Source organism: Moschus berezovskii, chromosome 7, assembly GCF_049115385.1.
Source record: "Moschus berezovskii isolate FMDL1 chromosome 7, NW_MosBer_1.0, whole genome shotgun sequence".
Taxonomy (NCBI): Eukaryota; Metazoa; Chordata; class Mammalia; order Artiodactyla; family Moschidae; genus Moschus; species Moschus berezovskii.
The window spans coordinates 31,570,526-31,592,086 of record NC_142466.1 but is presented as its reverse complement, the minus strand read 5'-3'; the positions used below and the strand labels follow the sequence as shown (position 1 = coordinate 31,592,086).

General features: G+C 43.7%; 1 protein-coding gene across 3 annotated transcripts; it reads right to left on the bottom strand.

The window, feature by feature from the left end:
• Nucleotides 1-1,930: 1,930 nt before the first annotated feature.
• On the bottom strand, nt 1,931-17,430 carry PLIN2 (perilipin 2). Of its 3 annotated transcripts, XM_055428167.2 has the most exons (9): nt 17,327-17,430; nt 16,305-16,359; nt 16,021-16,216; nt 14,129-14,211; nt 13,051-13,336; nt 11,863-12,044; nt 10,592-10,726; nt 8,866-9,156; nt 1,931-2,327 (listed from the first exon to the last, which is right to left on the bottom strand). In XM_055428167.2, exons 2-9 carry the CDS (start codon nt 16,332-16,334, stop codon nt 2,187-2,189), a joined length of 1,344 nt encoding a protein of 447 aa, XP_055284142.1. In that variant the 5' UTR covers nt 16,335-16,359; nt 17,327-17,430; the 3' UTR covers nt 1,931-2,186. The 3 variants fall into 3 exon arrangements, with proteins under 3 accessions (XP_055284142.1, XP_055284140.2, XP_055284141.2); XM_055428165.2 differs by lacking the exon at nt 1,931-2,327 and having other exon boundaries at nt 8,308-9,156; XM_055428166.2 differs by lacking the exons at nt 1,931-2,327; nt 17,327-17,430 and adding an exon at nt 17,150-17,241 and having other exon boundaries at nt 8,308-9,156.
• Between the last annotated feature and the right edge of the window lie 4,131 nt (nt 17,431-21,561).

Here is a 21,561-nt window from a genome sequence, read left to right as displayed (position 1 = left end):
CTGGATTTCACTGATTGCATCCTCATGATGCATATCCCACTGTCCCTGTCCTCTGTATTTCCTTCAAATTGACACCAGAGGATTGACCAGACTCATGTATGATGCCTTTGGTAAGACTAGATGATGGATGGAGTAGGCTTCTTCATCAGGAAGTATGCAATATCTGTTTATACCATTGACAGGCATTAATGCTAAGTGCCTAGATCCATAATTCACAGATGATTGCAAAATGTTGAAATTCTAATTTACCATTTGTTATGGGCTGAATGTTTGTGTCCCCCTGCCAAAAATTTGTATGTTGAAACTCTGTTGCTCAATGTGATAGTATTAGAAGGTTGGGTCTTTGGGATGTAATTAGGATTAGATGCACTCATAAGGGTAAAGCCCTCATGAATGGAACTACAAGAGGGTTTGCTTCCTGTCTCTGCTCTTTCCACTACATGATGATAAACTGAGAAGCCAACTCTCTGCAACCCAGAAGGGCCTTCAACCAAAACCTGACTCTGCTGCACCCTGATCTCAGACTTCCAGCCTCCAGAACTGTGGGAAACAAATGATTGTTGTTTCAACCACTCAGTCTAAGGTAATTGCTAATAGCAGTCCCAACTGAGATACCAATTTCTTTTTCATTTGTCAGAGGAAATAAGAATACTTTTATGAGAGACATTTTCCCTCATTTACTATTTGTTTACCTAGGAGTGAAGACATAAAGAAAGATAAATTCTTGATTCTTTCACTTACCAGTTTTCAAGATAATGAGTTTGTTTGCTACCATCCCTGAAAGTGACCAAATTAGGTTATTAGGTTGTGTGTGTGTGTGTATATATAATGATATCTTTGAATCCCATCAAATGTGAACACCATCAAATATTCAACCTACTGCAATTATTCTTATTGAAGTTCAGATGGTTCCATCTTTAGTCAACGGGAACTTCTTCAAATAAGCTTCTTTTCTAACTGAAATAGCAAGAAGTTCAAGGCTCATTTTGTACATTTCCTGCCCCAGACCTGGAATCAGCCATTTCTCCAAGACACACTGCTTTCTCTTAGTGGGAAAAGGTATTTCAGAATTACAATCTAGACACTAGGAATGTTCCTCAATACTGGGCTAGCCATTGTTTGTACAGTTAACTAGTTGAACTGTGAAGAAAGCTGATCACCGAAGAATTGATGCTTTTGAACTGTGGTGTTGGAGAAGACTCTTGAGAGTCCCTTGGTCTGCAAGGAGATCCAACCAGTCCATTCTAAAAGAGATCAGTCCTGGGTGTTCATTGGAAGGACTAAAGCTGAAACTCCAATACTTTAGCCACCTCATGCGAAGAGTTGATGCTGGGAGGGATGGGGGGCAGGAGGAGAAGGGGACGACAGAGAATGAGATGGCTGGATGGCATCACCGACTCGATGGACATGAGTTTGAGTGAACTCCAGGAGTTGGTGATGGACAGGGAGGCCTGGCGTGCTGTGATTCATGGGGTCGCAAAGAGTCGGACACGACTGAGCAACTGAACTGAACTGAATACTTATACAATGCTGTTCTGTGCCAGGCATTACTCTAAGATTTTCCAAATGTTTATGCTTCATAATAAACCTACAATAATCCTTACTCTTATAGATGAGGAACTTGAGGTACAGAGAAACTTAAGTTTAAGGTCATATAGCTAGTAAGTGACAGGGCCAAGATTAGAACCCAGAGTCCGAGCCTTTACCCATCATGATATGCTTCCTCTCATTTGACTTGTTTTTAGTCATATGCCTACCCCCAGGCCAGGGGAAAATAAAAAATCCTTGACTAACAGACCCACTGAGACAACCCCTTCTCCCCCCGCCAAAAGACATAAAGATGCTGTTACCAGAAGAAACAGGAATGAATCCAAGGAGGAAAAGAAAACAGTCCAATATATCAGTTTGAAAAAAAAAAACAACACTCTGATTCAAGAGCCCATTTTTTATTATAGGCATTTTGATGATTAAACTTTGAAGAATTATATAAAATAATATATAATGCAGAACTAGAATCTGTTACAAAAGATTGGGTCAATCAGGGTTTCATTACAATTAAGACCAAGTAGTCAAAAAAAGAGATTAACCCCTAACAATTTATCCCTAAAGCCACAGGAATGAACACAAGCAAATATGAAGTTTAATGTGACACAAACTGTGTATTCAGCAAATGGAGATTTTTCTTGTTAGTTATTCAACGTTTTGCCCTGAGAAGGCTCAGGGCTATTAGCATGAGAATGATTTGGTCCATCCTCCTCATCCAAAGCTATAATATCTGGAATTTCATCAGTCTCAGATGTCAAGTCTGTGATACTGAAATCAAGTGCCTGTAAAAAAAAAAATCTGGGATATTAAACCAAACATTAAAGACATAAGCGGTCAATTCCAGGTGAGCTCTTAGAAACACAAATTAATACATGAACTTTACTTTCTCGATAACTATGCTTTCTTCAAGATGTTTATAGTCTTATCCCCACAATTCATTCATATTATAACTAAGAAATGTCTCTTTAAAAGGAAACCAACTAGTGGTAGAACATATGAAATGAAAGCTTTTGAAATTACAAGCTATAAAGCATTTCTGGCTATTCATCTATTATTCTCTTAAAAACAATAATACTCCACTTTTCCATGTTCTGATTTCCAATACTATAAACAGTTTGAAATATGTCTAGGAACTGAAGAAGCAAAAGGTCTTTGAATAGTTGAAACAGCCATCACAAAGCACTAGAGAAGGCTTTTAGGGATAAGAAGTTCGATTAACTCTTACTTTACATACAATTATGATAAGCAAAGTAGTATTTCTTAACTAACAGATGACTAGAAGCAGAAACGGAGAAGGCAATGGCAAGCCACTCCAGTACTGTTGCCTAGAAAATTCCATGGATGGAGGAGCCTGGTAGGCTGCGGTCCGTGGGGTCGCTAAGGGTCGGACACAACTGAGCGACTTCACTTTCACTTTTCACTTTCACACATTGGAGAAGGAAATGGCAACCCACTCCAGTGTTCTTGCCTGGAGAATCCCAGGGACGGGGGACCCTGGTGGGCTTCCGTCTATGGGGTCACACAGAGTCGGACACGACTGAAGTGACACAGCAGCAGCAGCAGCAGAAGCAGAAAAGGTATAATAAGTTCAGTTCAGTCGCTCAGTCGTGTCCGACTCTCCACGACCCCATGGATCACAGCACGCCAGGCCTCCCTGTCCATCACCAACTCCCGGAGTACACTCAAACTCATGTCCACAGAGTCGGTGATGCCATCCAGCCATCTCATTCTCCGTCGTCCCCTTCTCCTCCCTCCCCCAACCTTTCCCAGCATCAGAGTCTTTTCCAGTGAGTCAACTTGTCGCATGAGGTGGCCACAGTATTGGAGTTTCAGCTTTAGCATCAGTCCCTCCAATGAACATCCGGGACTGATCTCCTTTAGAATGGACTGGTTGGATCTCCTTGCAGTATAAGGGACTCTTGCTGCTGCTGCTGCTGCTGCTGAGTCACTTCAGTCGTGTCCGACTCTCTGTGACCCCATAGACGGAAGCCCACCAGGCTCCCCCGTCCCTGGGGTTCTCCAGGCAAGAACACTGGAGTGGGTTGCCATTTCCTTCTCCAATGTGTGAAAGGGAAAAGTGAAAGTAAAGTCGCTCAGTCGTGTCCAACCCCTAGCGACCCCAGGGACTGCAGCCTACCAGGCTCCTCCATCCATGGGATTTTCTAGGCAAGAGTACTGGAGTGGCTTGCCATTGCCTTCCCCGATAAGGGACTCTTACTAAAGGCTAAATCTTGATAGCAGAGGAAATAAAACTAGCTGATTACCTACCTATCGGAGATAAAATAACTAACAACAACAAAAACCCATCAAAAAACAGATGGAAGGGAGAATGAGGAGTTAGTGCCTAGGTGATGGACAGGGAGGCCTGGCGTGCTGTGATTCATGGGCTCGCAAAGAGTCGGACACGACTGAGCGACTGAACTGAACTGAGGTACAACCTTCATGCCTGGGATAATGATATAGTTCTGGAAATGGGTAGTGGTGATGGCTGCACAACACTGCAAATGGCCTCAATACCAATCAACCGTACACTTAAGAATAGCTAAGATGGTAAATTTGATGGTATGTATGTGTTTGTGCTAAGCCACTTCAGTTGTGTCCGACTCTGTGCAACCCAATAGACCCTTTAGCACACCAGGGTCCTCTGCCTATGGAATTCTGCAGGCAAGAATACTGGAGTGGGTTGCCATGCCCTCTCCCAGGGGATCTTCCTGACCCAGCAACTGAACTCAAGTCTTTTATGTCTTATGCATTGGCAGGCAGGTTCTTTACCACTAGCACCACCTGGAAAGCCCTATGTTGTGTATATTTTGCCACAATATTTTTTAAAATAGTTTTTAAAAATACATGAAGAGAGAATCTTTCTTTTCACTGGGTCTCTTACCTGGCTGTCCATGGCCCTTACTGCACTTTTCCCTAAAAACCCAGGTGCTCAGAGGACAGTCCAGACTGAGCTAAAAAGACTTCCACTATTTATTCCTGAGGCTGTTTGGGGAGATCAAACTACACTCCAGATCTTCATGTATTTTCACTTCGCAAAAATTATACCCAACTTGACATCCACAAAAGCCAACAACACTGATAAATTGATGCAGGGCATCAGCCAGGCAAGTCAACGATTGCAATTTTATTCTTTTTAGGTTAAAAGATGTACCCTGCTCAGCTCTCTCTTCTGATCTATTTCTATTAAATGTATATTTTAATATCCACTATCAGTAGTTTTAATAAATGTAGAATAGAACAGGAAGCTACAACACAAGAAAATAGAGAGGGATTTTTTGAGTCCTAAGCAAGCAGGAGTTTTCTCCTATCAGAGGCTAGATTGCTAGAATAGAAAAAGCAAGCACTTTGACATCAGTAACACACTGGACTAAATCCCTACTTTGCTACTTGTCTCTTTTCAACGTCAGTTTTCTCACCTGTCAAGTGAGGAAAATTCCTAATTGATTGTGCTGCCAAGTGAGGAGTAAAGATTGTATGGACCTAGCTTGTAAAAGGTACTCAATAAATAGTAGCTTTAATTCTCTTTAGTTTCTTAAATACCACCCTGTCACACACATAAACCTCCAAAGTCACCTACAGATCAGGAACTACTGGCCTAAGGTAGAGTTCTTTGCAGAAGATTGGAGGTTCCACACTTGTGGGTTAGGGAAAAAACCTCCACCACCACCAAAAATGGGGGCTCTAGTCTGTGAGATGTTTTGGGAGAACCATATGAATAATTCACCTTCCATATATCCAGAATGAGTCAGAGTATCTAATTTTCATTATTTTTGACCACCACCAAACCTATTCGGTGGGCTTGGGAAAGAAAAGGGTGGGGCAGTTAAGAGGCAGCCACAGTCTATCAAGTTTATTTGATGAGTTTAATTTAAAATGTGGTGGTTGGGACTGCTCTGGTCCAGTGGCTAAGACACTATGCTTCCAATGTAAGGGGCTCAGGTTTGATCCCTGGTCAGGGAACTAACATCCCACATGACACATGGAGGAGCCAAAATTTTTCTTTAATTAAAAAAAAAAAATGTAGTGGTTGTGCTTGACCATCTTCATAGGGGTTTCAGAAATTTGACACAAGAGAAATCACTTTGCATATTTATAAAATTCCTTTTCACTGACATAAAAAACTATAGTTTGGAAGGAGTATTAGGAGACTCTTGCTCATCAGGCCTTCTGAGGCCAAACTCAGAATAACATGCTTACCATGAAACAAATGAGATAATAACAGTCCCTCCCTACAAAGAATTCAAGAAAACCAAATTACCTTGCCAGGGTTCCAGGGAGTTACATCATTTTTGCAGGTTGTTCACCATACAACCATAAGAGGGCACCACTCATTCATAAACCTCCTTGATTTCTGTGTTTACTAAGAGAATTTTCCAGAAGGTGGCACTGTAGGTGGGGCCACTACAGAAATAAAAACAGCATCTGGGGGAATTTTACTTGCTGGTAAACGTGTATGTACATGCAGTGCTCATAAACATGACACCGAGTCAGGAAAACAGACTGATTTTGAAATAGAAAATAATCGTGGCTCAGATGTAAAGAGTCTGCCTGCAATGCAGGAGACCAAGGTTTGATCCCTGGGTAGGGAAGGTCCCCTGAAGAAGGAAATGGCAACCCACTTCAGTATTCTTGTCTGGAGAATTCCATGGATGGAGGAGCCTGGTGGGCTACAGTCCATGGGTCGCAAGGAGTCAGACATGACTGAGTGACTAACACACATGCCTCTGTTTCCTTGACATCAGTCTTAGTATTACTTTCTTTGATCTGTCTCTTTAGGCAAGGACAATAAAAGCAAAAGTAAACAAATGGGATCAAATCAAACTAAAAAGCTTTTGCATAATGAAGGAAACTTTCAACAAAATTAAAAAGCAACCTGTTGAATGGGAGAAGATACTGGGTTGGCCAAAATGTTAATTCGGGTTTTTCTGCAACATCTAGGCTTAGTCAGTTTTTTTCCCCTCAAAATAACTGTCCTCCTTGGGGAAAAGTCTGTTAAACTAAAACTGATAGTTTACCCAACAATAAAGCAAGGACACCATGCATTTTGAGACATGTAGACAATCAAATGACACGCATATAGGCACAAACTTGAGACACAAAGTCAGACAGACAAAACCATGACAGTGTGCTCATGGGAAAAGCAAAGTCAGTGGTGTTCTTCCAGAAGCTAAGAGAAGTCTGCTTTATATTCTGTATTGTTCATTGGAAGGACTGATGCTAAAGCTGAAACTCCAATACTTTGGCCACCTCATGCGAAGAGTTGACTCACTGGAAAAGACTCTGATGCTGGGAAGGATTGGGGGCAGGAGGAGAAGGGGACGACGGAGAATGAGATGGCTGGATGGCATCACCGACTCGATGGACATGCGTTTGAATGAACTCCGGGAGTTGGTGATGGACAGGGAGGCCTGGCGTGCTGTGATTCATGGGGTCGCAAAGAGTCGGACATGACTGAGCGACTGAACTGAACTGATTGCTCACTTAGAACAGCTTTGAGATCTGTCTCCTTTTCATAAGCAATTCAGTAGGTACCAGAAAATTTACATTCAGTATAAGGAAGCCTGTGTACAGCTGTAGCATATGAACTTTCCAACCAATCACAATCAGCCATAAAATACCACCCCTGAAGTTCTGAGGCAAATGACAGCAGGGTCCTGTCCAGTTTGGACTAAAAAAGAAAAAAATTTTAAGAGGTAGATTCTCTAGAAAAGCCATTCACTAGGGACAGGCAGGTGAGGGCATGGATTGGCTCCACCCTGGAAGCCCATCAATCATGACAGTCTACTTTTCCAGAAACTCCTTTCAAGTATCTCAGGGAGTCCCTCCAACTGAGCTCACATGTCTACTGACTCCTGGAGTTACCTCAAGGGGAAAAAAATTAGTTCTCTAACTTAGTAAGGTTTGATAGCTCATTCACATAAGTGTACGTAAAGTTGTATGCTGCTTCCTTGTTTTCATGGGGCGACAGGGGTGAAGCAGGGTAGAAAAAGGAGACAAATTTGACTTAGACTTCGGTTCTGCTGACGGGCAGGTCAGGCCTTCAGTATTTAGCTCTATTTCACAAGTTCTAAGATTGGCTTTTTCTGAAAAGTTTGGCATACTGCAGCTTTGTTATGAGGAGGTCTATATTTCCTACATAATCAACCCACACTAAGGGGATTAGAAGCCTGAACACCCTAGGCAGGAGGCAATAGGAACTCCTTTCTATAAGGGGTCCAAAGTCTTTTTATTTTCTAATTATCTTCATATGGTCTTCTAAAGGTACCTCACCCACCACGGAGGTTAGTGCCTTTCTACCAAAGTGACAACATGGTACATTAAGTCCAGCTGGGACTGGGCACTGAACAATCTCATTCCTTACATGTGAGATGGCCCCTTAGCAAGAAATGCTGCTACTTTTACATGAGACTGATGCAAACAGTCACTCATGTGCTTCCTCTCAGCTGATTTCTTTTCAGCAAAGCAGTCAGGTACTTATGTATTCATGTACCTCCTTCTACTGGTTTAAAAACATGCTTTCAGGGGTCCAGCAAATGGTCAAATGAAAGGAACCACCACCCCCCCAATACCATTCTTAAAGGAACATTAACTTTTGTTATCAAACATTCCATTTTTAACGTTAGTCTTCCAATGTTTATACCAACTGCCCCCTGCCCCCAGGCCATTTGAATTCATATGTATTAAAAACCCTGTCAAGGAGGCGAAGCAGCTCTGAGAAAGCCACACAAAAAGCACATGTAACACATAGCATGAAACCGATCTATTCTGCAGTGAATTTTATTGAATTCAAAGGAGGCACTTCTTTATGAAAAAATAAAAAACCCAGGGTACACAAGCTTGCATTGTGAGACAAACCAGAGCTGAGGCCTGCTCAGAGCAGACCCCAATTCATAAAACAGCCTACATGAAGGTGTTTTTATTCAATACAGACAGAGAGCAATAGTAAGTAGCAAAAGAATGAGGCCATAAACGCCCTGAAACATGTGCGAGTTCTGGACAGGCTCTGACCACTCTACTATTCTTTTCTTTCCAGCCAGGTAAGTAACAGAACTTATGCACTAATGCAGAAACTTTACAGCTCTTATGCCAGTTGGAAATGACTGAAGTGGAGACCTTTTTGCCTCATTAGCTGCCTGCCTACTTCAGAGCTGTCTAGCAGGTGTCAGCTCAAGAGGAGCTGTCATCTGGCTGGCTGCCCTGTGCATTGCTGACAGGGACGGGTTTAGGGTGTTTTGTACTCCACCTTCCAGGCCTTCTGGCTGTACCTGGGGCCTGAGCACTCTCAGACTCGGTCACCTGGGGATAAAAGGGACCTACCAGCCAGTTGAGGGGTGTGTTGTTAACAAGATAATCCATCACATCATCTAAAGACTCCTTCATTTTCTGCAGCTGCCCCTTGCTGGAAGCGAGGAGGCCATCAGACACTTCTTTAAAGGAGGCGGCATTGCGAAACACAGAGTAGATGTCACCAGCCATCGCCCCCAAGTGGTTGGCCCGATCTTGAATGTTCTGTGGTAACCCCTGGATGTTGGACAGGAGGGTGTGGCACGTGGTCTGGAGCTGCTGAGTCAGGTTCCGGGCAATAGCAAGAGTACGTGACTCAATGTGCTGAAAGAAAGACAAGTTTAAGAATGAGCAGTGGATTCAACAGTGGTATGTGTGACTTAGTTCACGTACATTCAGCTGGGATATGTCCACCACACATGTGGATTCTTTAACTTTTTTAAATTCTCACAACATCCCTCAGTGCAGCTGTATTATTTCACATTTCATAGGCAGAACATAGAGCTTCCCAGGTAGCTCAGCTGGTAAAGAATCTGCCTGCAATGCAGGAGACCCTGGTTTGATTCCAGGGTGGGGAAGATCCCCTGGAGAAGGGATAGGCTACCCACTCCAGTATTCTTGGGCTTCCCTTGTGGCTCAGACGGTAAAGAATCTGCCGGCAATGCGGGAGACCTGGGTTCAATCCCTGGGTTGGAAAGATCCCCTGGAGGAGGGAATGGCAACTCCAGTATTCTTGCCTGGAGAATCCCCATGGACAGAGGAGCCTGGTGGGCTACAGCCCATGGGGTCACAGAGTTGGACACGACTGAGTGACTAGGTAGAGCACATGTAGAACATAAGCTATGCCCCAAATAACAGCTGGAAATGGCTGAGTTGGGATTTGAACTACTGCCTGAATCTTCGAAGTTCATGGTCTTAAGCAGAAGAAACATAACAGGGGACACCGGGCAGAAGGAAAACACCCTCCACATTAGTAGGGCAACTGGGATGTTCTTTATTCAAGTGAGATATGATATAAACAAATGATTAATGTTACTTTCAAGGGCAAGTGTACATTAGCTTTTGGAAGATAAAGAACCACTTTCTAGGACTACAATATGATATTTCTTCTGTCTGGAACATTCACCCCGTTAGTGCCCTTTCACCTAGTTTATTCCCAAGTCAGGGATTGAACCTCAGTCTCCTGCACTGCAAACAGATTCTTTTCCATCTGAGCCACCAGAGAAGCCCAAGAGCATTGTTACCTGTTATCAATATGTATAAGTCAGCCAAGCAGCCATAGGACTTTACTGCCTCTTATTTATTAAACCACTATCTCCAATTTCCCTCGGGTTTAACACGGTCAGTTTAGGTCTCTACTGACCACTCATCTCTCCCAGCAAACCATCTGACTCACGCATCCTCACTCCAAGGTTGAGATAGTACCCCTTCCTACAAAGCATTCTCATAGCAACTCTATTTACACTATCAAAAAACCCCACTATGGCAGTAAAGAGACCTGTATTCACTTGGCTTGTACCTTTTATGAGGGACATGCCTGTTTCTCGGGTAGCTGTGTCCTGACTGGGGCAATATACCTATCTGTAAGTTGTTGTAACACACATTTTTGCTTCCATCACATAACAAGCAACTTATGTATCCTGTGTTGTTCAACTTTTGCTAGAGAAGACTATTCTAAGAGGAATGTTAAGAACATTGCGATGCCTGGTAAGAATTTCTACACAATGTGCAGGGGATGGCCCTGGCCCAGGGGTCTCACCTCAGCACAGTGGGATTCATCTGTATCATCGTAGCCGATGCTTCTCTTCCACTCCAGCCAGGACAGATAGAGCTTATCCTGAGCATCCTGAATTTTCTGGTTGGCATTATGCACATTCTTCCTGGCAAGTTCAATCTAGAACATGTTGGAAGAAGACAAAGAACAAACTATTAATAGATATTTATATTAGCCTTTTCTCAAGTCTATAATGAAAATTAGCCATCATCAATTCTTACAGAAATTCTTGGTATTTAAGAGGATATCTCTGATAGCATTGTAGCTATCTCTGACAGCATATCAGAGAGCACTGTTCTGTTCTGCCCTGTGTTAGTTGCTCAATCATGTCCGACTATTTGGGACCCTGTGGGCTGTAGCCTGCTAGGTTCCTCTGTCCATGGGATTCTCCAGGCAAGAATACTAGAGTGGATTGCCATTCCCTACTCCAAGGGATATTCCCAACCCAGGGATTGAACCTGGGTCTCCTGCATTGCAAACAGATTCTTTTCCATCTGAGCCATCAGAGAAGCCCAAGAGCATTGTTACTTGTTATCAATATGTATAAGTCAGTCAAGCAGCCACAGGACTTTACTGCCTCTTATTTATTAAACCATTATCTCCAAATTCCCTCCAGTTTAACACAGGTATGGCAACTGAAATTTAATGTGTGTATAATACAAAATTATAAAAGAGAAAGGAACTTAAACTTCCTCTTCCCTGTTGCCAGCCACCTACTTCCCCTTCCAAGAGTAAACTGGTTTCTAATGGCCAAACAATGCATACTGTTCTGTAACTTGGCAATCCTTCAAGGCTACTCAGTAGTCTTTTGTGTTGTGTCAATGTAATCAGTCTATTAGTTGATGCGCATTGTTTACACTCTTTTGCAACTCTGAATGAATATACATTTCTAGAAAAGCTGCTCCAGGCATAGGTGTGTCTCTAACTTTCCTATTTCCCTTGAATCCTCCGTAAGTGCAAAAACACAAGTATACCTCTCCTCTGCACCATCGCCCACAGAATCTAGCTTTGCAAATGCCACCAGACAGGAAAGGAAATCAGTAATCTGACCACTCAGAGTAAGATTAACACAGCTTCATGTATGCAGCGAATTATATACTTCCTTTTCTGTGAGTTATCTATATACTCGTGGCCCATTTTTCTACTGGATTGTTCATAAAGTAAGATTAAAATTCTTGGATTTTATGATTATGTTTACCCTAATCCTGGAGATGAATGAACTTACTTCAGCTACCTTTAGATGAAGTTATACTCACCAGGCTGACGGTGGAATGGAGCTGAGAAATGGTCTCCTGGCCTTTTTGCTTCACTTCTTCAACCCTGCAGAGGGCCTGCTGGTAGGCCCGTGAGCGCAGCTTGGTGGACAGAGATCCCAGTCTAACATAGTAACTCGGCTTCTGAACCACATCGAATCCTTCCACTTTTTTGGCTTCTTTTTCTGAAGTTATAAAGAAGGGGGGTGGAAAGGAAGCCTTAGGGATCACAGCTCTAAGTGCCCTAAGTGACAAGGCCTAAACTCTTAACTTGGAACTTGTCTTTGTTGATCGCACCCACCCATCTGGTAATTATGCACCCCTTTGCCCAGGATGGCTCCTGTCTGCTGCTGGGCTTGGCAAACCAGAACACATCACTGTGACATGTCATCGACACGGGTCTCTTCCCACCAGAGTGTCTTCCCTGGCACACAGTAAGCACTGAATAGTTAATAATCCCATGTAGTAGCCCGCAAAGGGCAATCCATTTATAGAAAGTATTTATTTAGGTTAATTTCTCTGGAAGTTTCAAAACTTACTATGTACAAAAGAATCCGCCTGCAATGCAGGAGACCTGGGTTTGATCCCTAGGTTGGGAAGATCCCCTGGAGAAGGGAAGAGCAACCCACTCCAGTATTCTTGCCTGGAAAATCCTATCGACAGAGGAGCCTAATGGGCTACAGTCCATGGGGTCACAAAGCATTGGCCACAAATGAGCAACCGAGAACCCAAACATGCAGACAGTGGGGGTGGGATGGGGGAATGGAGACTGTCAACAGGCATGAAAGATCACGAGCTTTTCTCTTTGGGGGTGACAACTTTTATCTTTGGGGGTAATAAAAATATTCTACAACTGGATTGTGGTGAGGCTCATGCAACCAAAAATGTAGAAGGAAAACAGGTGAATTTTTTTGGTATATAAAAGTATATCTCAATGAAGCAATTGTACAAGGAAAACAGGTGAATTTTTTGGTATATAAAAGTGTATCTCAATTAAGCTGTTTAGAAAAATTGCTTCAAGATATAAAACACTGGAAGAAGTTCCTTGGTGACCTAGTAGTTAGGGTTCTGGACTTTCACTGCCATGGCCCAGGTTCAATTCTTGGTCAGGGAACTGAAATCCCATAAGCTGCATGGCATGGCAAAAAAGGAAAGATACAAAACATTATTTCAAGGCAAAAATCCAATTACCTAGTTCATCCTTGGTAAGCGGGAGGTACTGGTCTACCAGCAGCTCCGATTTGGTGAGTGCATTTTCTACTCCACTGCTCATCAGCTGCATCATGCGACTTCCTAGGACTGTGTTAATGCTGCCATTGACCACGGACTTCGTCTTCTCCACACTACCAGTCACAGCTCCCTTGGTCCTGTCCACCACCCCAGTGATTGTGCTGGCCACAGAATCCTTGGCCCCGGTCACAGTAGTCGCCACAGCATCTTTTGCCCCAGTCATAGCCCCTTTGGCATTGGCCACAACCTACGGGGAAAAAAAGCAAGCCATCTGGCTGGTGAGAAACATGGGCATAGATACCAATAGGTCTTAACTACGGCAGCACAGTTGGAGAGTTAAGGGATGAACCTGGCCTTTTTACTTTCTAGTTGTGGGTCTTGGACCGGTAACTGAGAGTTGATAAGCCTCAATTTCCTTAACAGGTATAAATGCCCTACCTGCCACCACTCAAAGGTTGTTGGAAGACCAAAAGAGGGAAATGGATAAAAAATTTGTCGAGGTTTTTTTCTTTGTTTTAAACTAGATGAACCTGTAGTGAGGCACACGTGGGACTCTAGAGAAAAATGGCATTTTCCATTGACAGGCTTCTACTGAGCCCTTCATACATGCCTGTAAGCACAGACACAGGTACCATGCACACTACCCCAGGCCGACACTCAGGCCGAGGTACCAGTTCTCCATTCTACTGGCTGTGCTCTCAGATACCAAGTAAGAAAAGGTTCTATTCACCACCTCTGCATTTATCCAGTACCACACAGGACTCAGTGATTGAAGGAAGCAATTTCACCTGCAGAGATGAAGCTACAAATTTAACAGAGATCAGACTAAAACCTGGTCCAAAGATGGATAGCTCGTCTCTGCTTCTTAAGACAACCTAACAATAGTTCAGGAAGAGAGTGGTCATTACTCTTTCAAAAATATATCCAAGGTTGGAACAAATAAGTACTGCCTGTCTGTGGCCTGCAACAGTCTGTATTAAACAGACAAAACTTAAAAAATGTGAGGTGGCAAGCCTCAGCGCTCTTGTCCCAAGCTCACCTGGTTTGTTGGCTGATTCAGAATAGGCAGCTTCTCCTCAATCCTGTCCAGCCCCTTACAGGCATAGGTATTGGCAACAGCAACTAGAAGAATCACAAATGGTGAAAATGTTAATACTCTGGGAAGAGTGAACACATAACTTGAACCTTTATTCTTACTATGGAAAAACAGCAAAAAATATTTAATTTTTTTAATGCTTTGTCTGGTTTCTCTAGTTCAGAAAGGAGATCCTTGCCAGGTTTCCAGCAGCTTCCTTCTACTGACAGGGAAGTAAGGATGTGTGTGGGGGGCGGGGGGGCGGCGGGAGCAGCAAGCTGAGGCAGTGACACACCAGGAAGGAAAGTGGCCAGGAAGCCTCTTCCTCATCAGTTGTCCCCTAAGGTTAAGAGAAGCCAGGCTTCACCTGAATCCTCATTCAGGGAATGAGGTATCTGGAAACCCTCAAAATTAGCATTTCCATGCTAGTCTAATCTCTGTTGCTGCTGCTGCTAAGTCACTTCAGTCGTGTCCGACTCTTAGCGACCCCATGGACTGCAGCCTACCAGGCTCCTCTGTCCATGGGATTTTTCCAGGCAAGAGTACTGGAGTGGGGTGCCATAATCTCGACCTACACTTAATTCAGTAGGTGGCAGTATATTTGGGGTTATCACCAGGAAACAGTGTGCTAACAGCACCCTGGATCTCCCTAACAAGACCCAGATTTTAGTCCAAGCTCCACCACCAACTCCCAACATTTGGGCAGTAGCAGAGTTGGAAAGCTGATTTCTTAAAAGGCTCCCCATAATCCTAAAAGTCCATGATGTAATAATTTGAGAGAATGATTTAATCCCTTATTCCAAAGCAGATAATAATGTGAAGAAACTGAAAATCCCACTTCTAGGTGTATATATGAAAGAACATATGTCCACACAAAAACTTGTGTACAAATGTTCACATTAGCATTTATTGTTCATGATAAGCAAAAGTCAGAAGCAACCCAAACATCAACTGATGCATGAAAATGATATATCCACACAACAGAATATTAAATTATTCCATATTAGAAAGAAATGAAATACTGAGATGATGCTACAATTTGGATGAAATTTGGAAACATTATGCTAAGTGAAAACGAGCCAGTCACAAAAGACCACGTTTTAGGATTCCATTTATATTACACGTCCAGGATATGCAAATCTATAAAGAGAAAATAGATTAGTAGTTGCCTAAGGTTGGGGAAGGGAGGTTTGGTGGAGTGATTGAGAATGAGCATAAGGTTTCTCTTTTAAAAAAAAAATGGTAAAATATACAAAACAAACTTCACCATTTTAACTATTTTTAGGTGTACAACTCACTGGGACTCACAATATTGTTCATTCATAATATTGTGCAACCATTACCACTCTCATTTCCAGGCCTTCTTCCTCATCCCAAACAGAAAGTGGTATGAGGTTTCTTTCTGGAGAGATGACAATGTTCTAAAATTGATTGTGGTGATGCCTAAACAACACTGTGAATATACTAAAAGCCACTGAATGGTACACTTTAAGTGGGCAATTTGTATATTGATTTCTTTTTAAAGCAGTTCATGTATACTGTGTAGTCCCAAGGAAGTCAGTTATTTCAGTTTACTCACTGATTCCCCGTTTGATCTTACTTGCCAACACATAAACATCTCTGGGGAATATTTTTTTTAATATCATATTTGCCATTGCTCTGAAGCAGGCCTTCTACAACAATGAGCATCACCTGGCAGTTCTCAGAATAGGCAGTTTGTGTCTCAGGAAAGGCTGAGGATTCCCTGACTGACGAAAGCTCAGGGCATAAGGCTAGCCTTCATTATTCAAACCAGCTTTGGGCTCACTCGCAATGACTATATGGGACTAAATTTTGAGGCCAAAATGAAAACTCACTTTGTGGCTCTAACTTCTGGATGATTGGCAGCGCGCTGGTCACAGCCACAGAAGTGATGGTCTTCATGCCCTTCTCTGCCATCTCACACAGAGACTTCAAATAAGGATACTGATCCTTTGTACTGATGTAAGCCGAGGAGACCAGATCACACGTGGAGCTCACCAAGGGGAGGTTGGCCACCCTGGTCATCACGCTCTGCAACCAAGAGGGAGGGAGGAGTTAACTTCTACAAAACAGGGTGGGTGGGGAAAGGAATCAAGAATCGTCTATTTATAAATCATACCAGTTGTGGTTCAGCTGCAACAGATGCCATCTTTCTTGCTGGAGAAAGAAGAAATCTGCAGAAGACAAGCTTATTTCAGAACACTGTGATAAGATTCCCAGATTAATTCTCCAACCCCAGGTTTCAAGTGAGCAAAATTCAAGATGCAGTCAGTGGAGTCTGCACTGCTCCCACCCTCTGACTCTCAGAGGTCTCCCCCAGCAAACAAGTCCTGAAAGAAGGCTTCAGAGCTCATGGGTACAATATACCAACTTGAAGTGTTCAATTCAATGCTTTTCCCCACCAGAACATTAGAGACACCTTTTGAAGAAAAAGATCTATCCACAAAAATGCTAACCAGGTAACATCCATGTAAAAACTAGAGAGATATTTCAAGGAGAAGATACCTTGGGCAGTCAGGCCGATCAAGATGGAGCACTTTGGGGTGGGGGTGGGGGGAATCAAACTTTTCTTGTCAAAGAACATAAACTAGTGCAAGGGACATTAAGCACGGGGGGTAAGGAGGTGCTCGGAGGATCGAGAAACTTTTCAGGGAGTTTTTAAATGTCACTTTAGTGTCCCCAACGGCCCACCCCTACACAAAACAGCCTCACTGGTAAGCAGCAGGGCTGGGAAGGCAAGGACAAACCCCTTCGGAGCCACTCTGCGGCCGAGGGTCCCAATTTTACAAGAAATGAGAACCACGCCGAAGGCGGAAATCAGGCGCCAGTTATCAATAGCCCGTCCGCGTACCCCACAAAATTCAGCATTAAGACGATTTTCTCACGCGTTTCCTTTTAACTAATGTCCTTTGGGGTCGACTGGAAACTGCTAGCCCCAACCCAACCAACAAGCTACAAACGCACCAAGGCAGCGAGCAGAAAAGCAAGCCTCGATCAAGGAACAAAAGCTTGGGTGGAAAGGCAGGCCCCAGACACCGCCCCTTCCCAGTCGGGGCCCCGAAACCGCCGCGAGGCCGCAAGCGTCCGGCCCGAAGCCCGCGCCGGCCGAGCCACAGGGACCGCAGAGGGGCGCGCACCCACCGTCCAGCAGACGCCCAAGGGCGAGGGTCCGGCGAGTCTGCCGCGCTCACAGCCAGCGGCCCGCGCGCCGGATATATACCCGCCCCGCCCCGCCCGCGCCCGCGCCACGTGACCCCGGCCCTCGGCCCGGGCGGCGGGGGCGGCCCCGCGTGGGTCAAGAGTGCTGCGGATGCCCGTGCAAACACGCGGCGGGTGCCCACGCTGGCTTTGTAGTTTCGCAAAGGGAAGTGGGGCCCCGGTGGCTCAGCGGTAAAGAATCCACCTCTAATTCAGAAGATGCGGGTTCAATCCCTGGGTCGGGAAGATGCCCTGGAGAAGGAAATGGCAACCCACTCCAGTGTTCTTGCCTGGAGAATCCCCTGGACAGAGGAGCCTGGTGGGCTGCAGTCTATGGTGTCACAAAGAGTCGGACACGACTGAACGACTCAGCCACCGAAAGGCAGCGGGAGGGGTTGCCGTGAGGGACTTACCGTAACTAACCTGTTCATTTCCACCAGTTCTGGGAATAGAATTGTCTTTAAAAATGGAAACGATGGCGTTTGGACTGCTATTTATAGCAAACAAATAACTTCCAACGTTTCGTGAAATTCTGAAGGATGACGAACCTGTTGGGAGAGCTGTTGTGTTGCTCTTTTGACTTTAAAGTCAGTTTCTTCAACATCTAATTTAAAGTTGAATTGGAATTTCCAAAAACGCCTTGAGAATATACTCTTCCAGCAAGACTAAAACCCAAATCACTGCGGTCTGATAGCTGCCTAAGTTTACTATTCAAAAAAGCTTTGTTTGTTTTTAATTAAAGGATAATTGCTTTACAATATTGGGCTGGTTTCTGCCCTACATCAACATGAATGGCCATAGGTACACACAAGCCCCCTCCCTCTTGAACCTCACTCCCCAAAATGCCTTTTTTTTTTTTTTAAGTTGACAGATAAGGGCTCTTTTTTGTTTGTTTTTGTTTGGGGGAGTACTTTGATTTTTTTTTTTTAAGAAGCAAACCTTCAGCGTCTGAGTCCTGGTGTTTTCTAGTGTAAAAGGAAAGGACTTGAATCTTGATGTGAGTGAGCAACTGCCCCAAGCCCGGTAGGGGGTTCTCTGGACCTTTCCCGGAGTGAGTGGGCTGGTATCTGATGACATCGCCGGAGGCCTCAGCCTCCCAGCTCTTTCCCAGGGAAGATATAGGAGAAAGGAGAGGTGGGAGGTGCGAGGGAGAGCTGGGGCAAGGGCCTCGGCCTCAGCTTCTGGAATCTAGAGCAAGAGGAGGCGGCTGTTGAGTACGCAGGAGCCTGGAGGCAGGCTGTGTTTGTCAAGCTCCAGAGTTTGAACTGTGGGAAACACTCAAAGGCATTTACCTTAATTACCTAACTGATGCTGCAGGTACAGAGATACTGTGAATATTTAAAGTTCCAAACCGACCCATGGAAAAAATGTATCCCTCATACAGGACTGAAGACATCTAGAGGCCCCCAGCAAGAAAAACTAAAATTGTGTCTTCTTTCCCCTCCTACACACACCAGGTCATTCAAAACAAAATACAATACTACCATAAAATAACTATTAGGAGGTCCAAAATTTTTATATCCCATTCCCCCCCCCAACCCCACCCCACCCCCCGCCCCATATTGACATTTTCAATGATTCAGTCAGTTCAGTTCAGTTCAGTCCCTCAGTCGTGTCCCACTCTTTGCGACCCCAGGGACTGCAGCATGCCAGGCCTCCCTGTCCATCACCAACTCCTGGAGTTTACTTAAACTCATGTCCATTGAGTCCGTGATGCCATCCAACCAACTCATCCTCTGTCCTCCCCTTCTCCTCCTGCCTTCAATCTTTCCCAGCATCAGGGTCTTTTCAGATGAGTCAGTTCTTCAAATCAGGTGGCCTAAGGACTGGAGTTTCAGCTTTAGCATCAGTCCTTCCAATGAATATTCAGAACTGATCTCCTTTAGGATGGACTGGTTGGATCTCCTTGCTGTCCAAGGGACTCTCAAGAGTCTTCTCCAACACCACAGTTCAAAAGCATCAATTCTTTGGTGCTCTACTTTCTTTATGGTCCAACTCTCACATCCATACATGACTACTGGAAAAACCTTAACTTTGACTAGATGAACCTTTGTTGACAAAGTAATGTCTCTGCTTTTTAATATGTTGTCTAGGTTGGTCATAACTTTTCTTCCAAGGAGCAAGCATCTTTTAATTTCATGGCTGCAGTCATCATCTGCAGTGATTTTGGAGCCCCCAAAAATAGTCTCTCACTGTTTCCCCATCTATTTGCTATGAAGTGATGGGACCGGATGCCGTGATCTTAGTTTTCTGAATGTTGAGTTTTAAGCCAACTTTTTCACTCTCCTCTTTCACTGCTTTAAGTGCTCATTGTTTTCTTTTCTTTTTGCTGTTCCATTTTTGTTGGTGCACTAAGCAGATGTTTAGTGTTCCTCTTGTTAATCTATCCCCATCCTGATGCAAAAACAGCTGAAATCTGTGTGATGATGGTGAGGTGTTTTTTTCTGCTTGTCTTTTAACCTCTCACTAGTCTGAGCTCTTATTTTGCAACAGAAGACTTTTGCCCTTTCACCTACATATGCCTCCATCTTTTTTTTAATTTTATTTTTAATTGGAGGATAGTTGCTTTACAATGCTTTAATATGTTGGTTTCTGCCATACATCAACATGAATGAGCCATAGGTGTACATATGTCCCCTCCCTCCCACCTCTGACCCTGTTTGTTTGTTTTAAACCTGGGAATCACTTGCCTTCCTTAAAAATAAGCAGGCATCCTTCTGCTTTTCTGTACCTGAGAAGGAGAGGGCTCGAGAGACTAATGTTGGGGGCAAGACTCTTCAAGTTCCCAGAGGATAAAGCACACCAAATTCTGCACCTGCTGCTCTTTCATCTTTGTGAGTCTAGGAGAACATGGAGTTATGGGCAATGATAACGCCCAGGTTCTCCAGGTGATTCTGATAGTCTCTGAAAATTTGAGAACCTTTGTTTCACAGAAGTGGTTTTCATAGTTGGTCTCAGACTAGTGCATCAGAATCACCTAGAGTGCTTGTTAAACGTTCTGCCACCTACACAAGGCCTATTGAATTAGGACCTACAGTGGGGAGGCCCAGGAGTCTGTATTTTTTAAAATACTTTTTTTTAGTAACACCATTTTATACTGCACAAAGTGCTTTCATATGTTCCTTGTTGCTTGAACTTCACAACAATCCAGCAACCCAGTACAATGGGGATAATTACTTCCATTTTAATAATGAGGAAGAGTCTCAGAAAAGTTACCTGATTTTGCCCACAGTCATGACTAACTAAGTAGCAAGGTAAGTAAGACTAGATCACAGGGACATAATCTGAGCTAGTTACCTAATTGCTCTTTGCCTTAGTTCCTTCATTTATAAAATAAATATTATCCAGCAATTTGAGAAAATAAACAGGCCTGTAACTACATGCCATGTGAGTGAAAGAAGCTGCATACAAATAATACTATACAAAACAAATTACGTTGTCAGAAGTAAGTCTGGTAGTTGCTTTGGGGAGTGGGGAGGGCTAGTGACTGGATGGGGCCTTGGGGGGCCTTTCATGTGCAGCTAATTTTCTTGTTCTGGGTACCAGTTACGTGTGTTTGCTCTTCTTGTGAAAATTCATTAAAATGTACATTTTATTTTTTAAATGCTATACTTCTATTTTTTTTAAGATTTGAAAAGTTGAGAAAAGAAAAAAATAGTGGTGCTTACTTCATAAGATTTTTGTGAGGATTACATGAATTGATACATTCAACAGAATAATGCCAGGTACATGGAAATGGCAGTTGTTATTACTGTTTTCTAACCCACCCAGAGCCTCTCTGCCCAAGAAAGCTTTGCTCACAGGGGAGGCCGAAGGGGCTCCAGGAAACCAGCAATATCCCAGGTCCCACCTAATCTTTTTTTTTTTTTCTCCCCTAGACTAGGAAGTAAGAGAGACTTTGCTAAAGGAGACACATTTCTTAGAGTTTGTAGCAACTCAACCTGGGTGTATTAATGATACAAAATAACAGTAAAAAAAAGAAGAAGAAAGAAATCTGCCTTGAAGTTTCCTTTTCCGGAAGTGGGGCAGCAGCCCCCTTCCCGCTCTTATGGTTTTTCTCCCCTCCCTCAAAGGCGCTGTGTGCTCCTGCGGCCACCCGTATCCTCCACTCCATGTTCCACTCTCTCCCTTGCAGACCACTCTCTCTCTCTGGACAAACCGTCGTTCCCTCTGCCTGG

What these genes read in the sequence shown, in the direction of transcription:
- PLIN2 (XM_055428165.2), bottom strand. Translation starts at nt 16,334, where the DNA reads ATGGCATCTGTTGCAGCTGAACCACAACTG. An exon ending in GCTTACCAAGGATGAACTAG is followed by an intron (nt 12,045 to 13,050) that starts GTAATTGGATTT and finishes TTATAACTTCAG; the next exon opens with AAAAAGAAGCCAAAAAAGTG. An exon ending in TCCATTCCACCGTCAGCCTG is followed by an intron (nt 10,727 to 11,862) that starts GTGAGTATAACT and finishes AACATGTTCTAG; the next exon opens with ATTGAACTTGCCAGGAAGAA.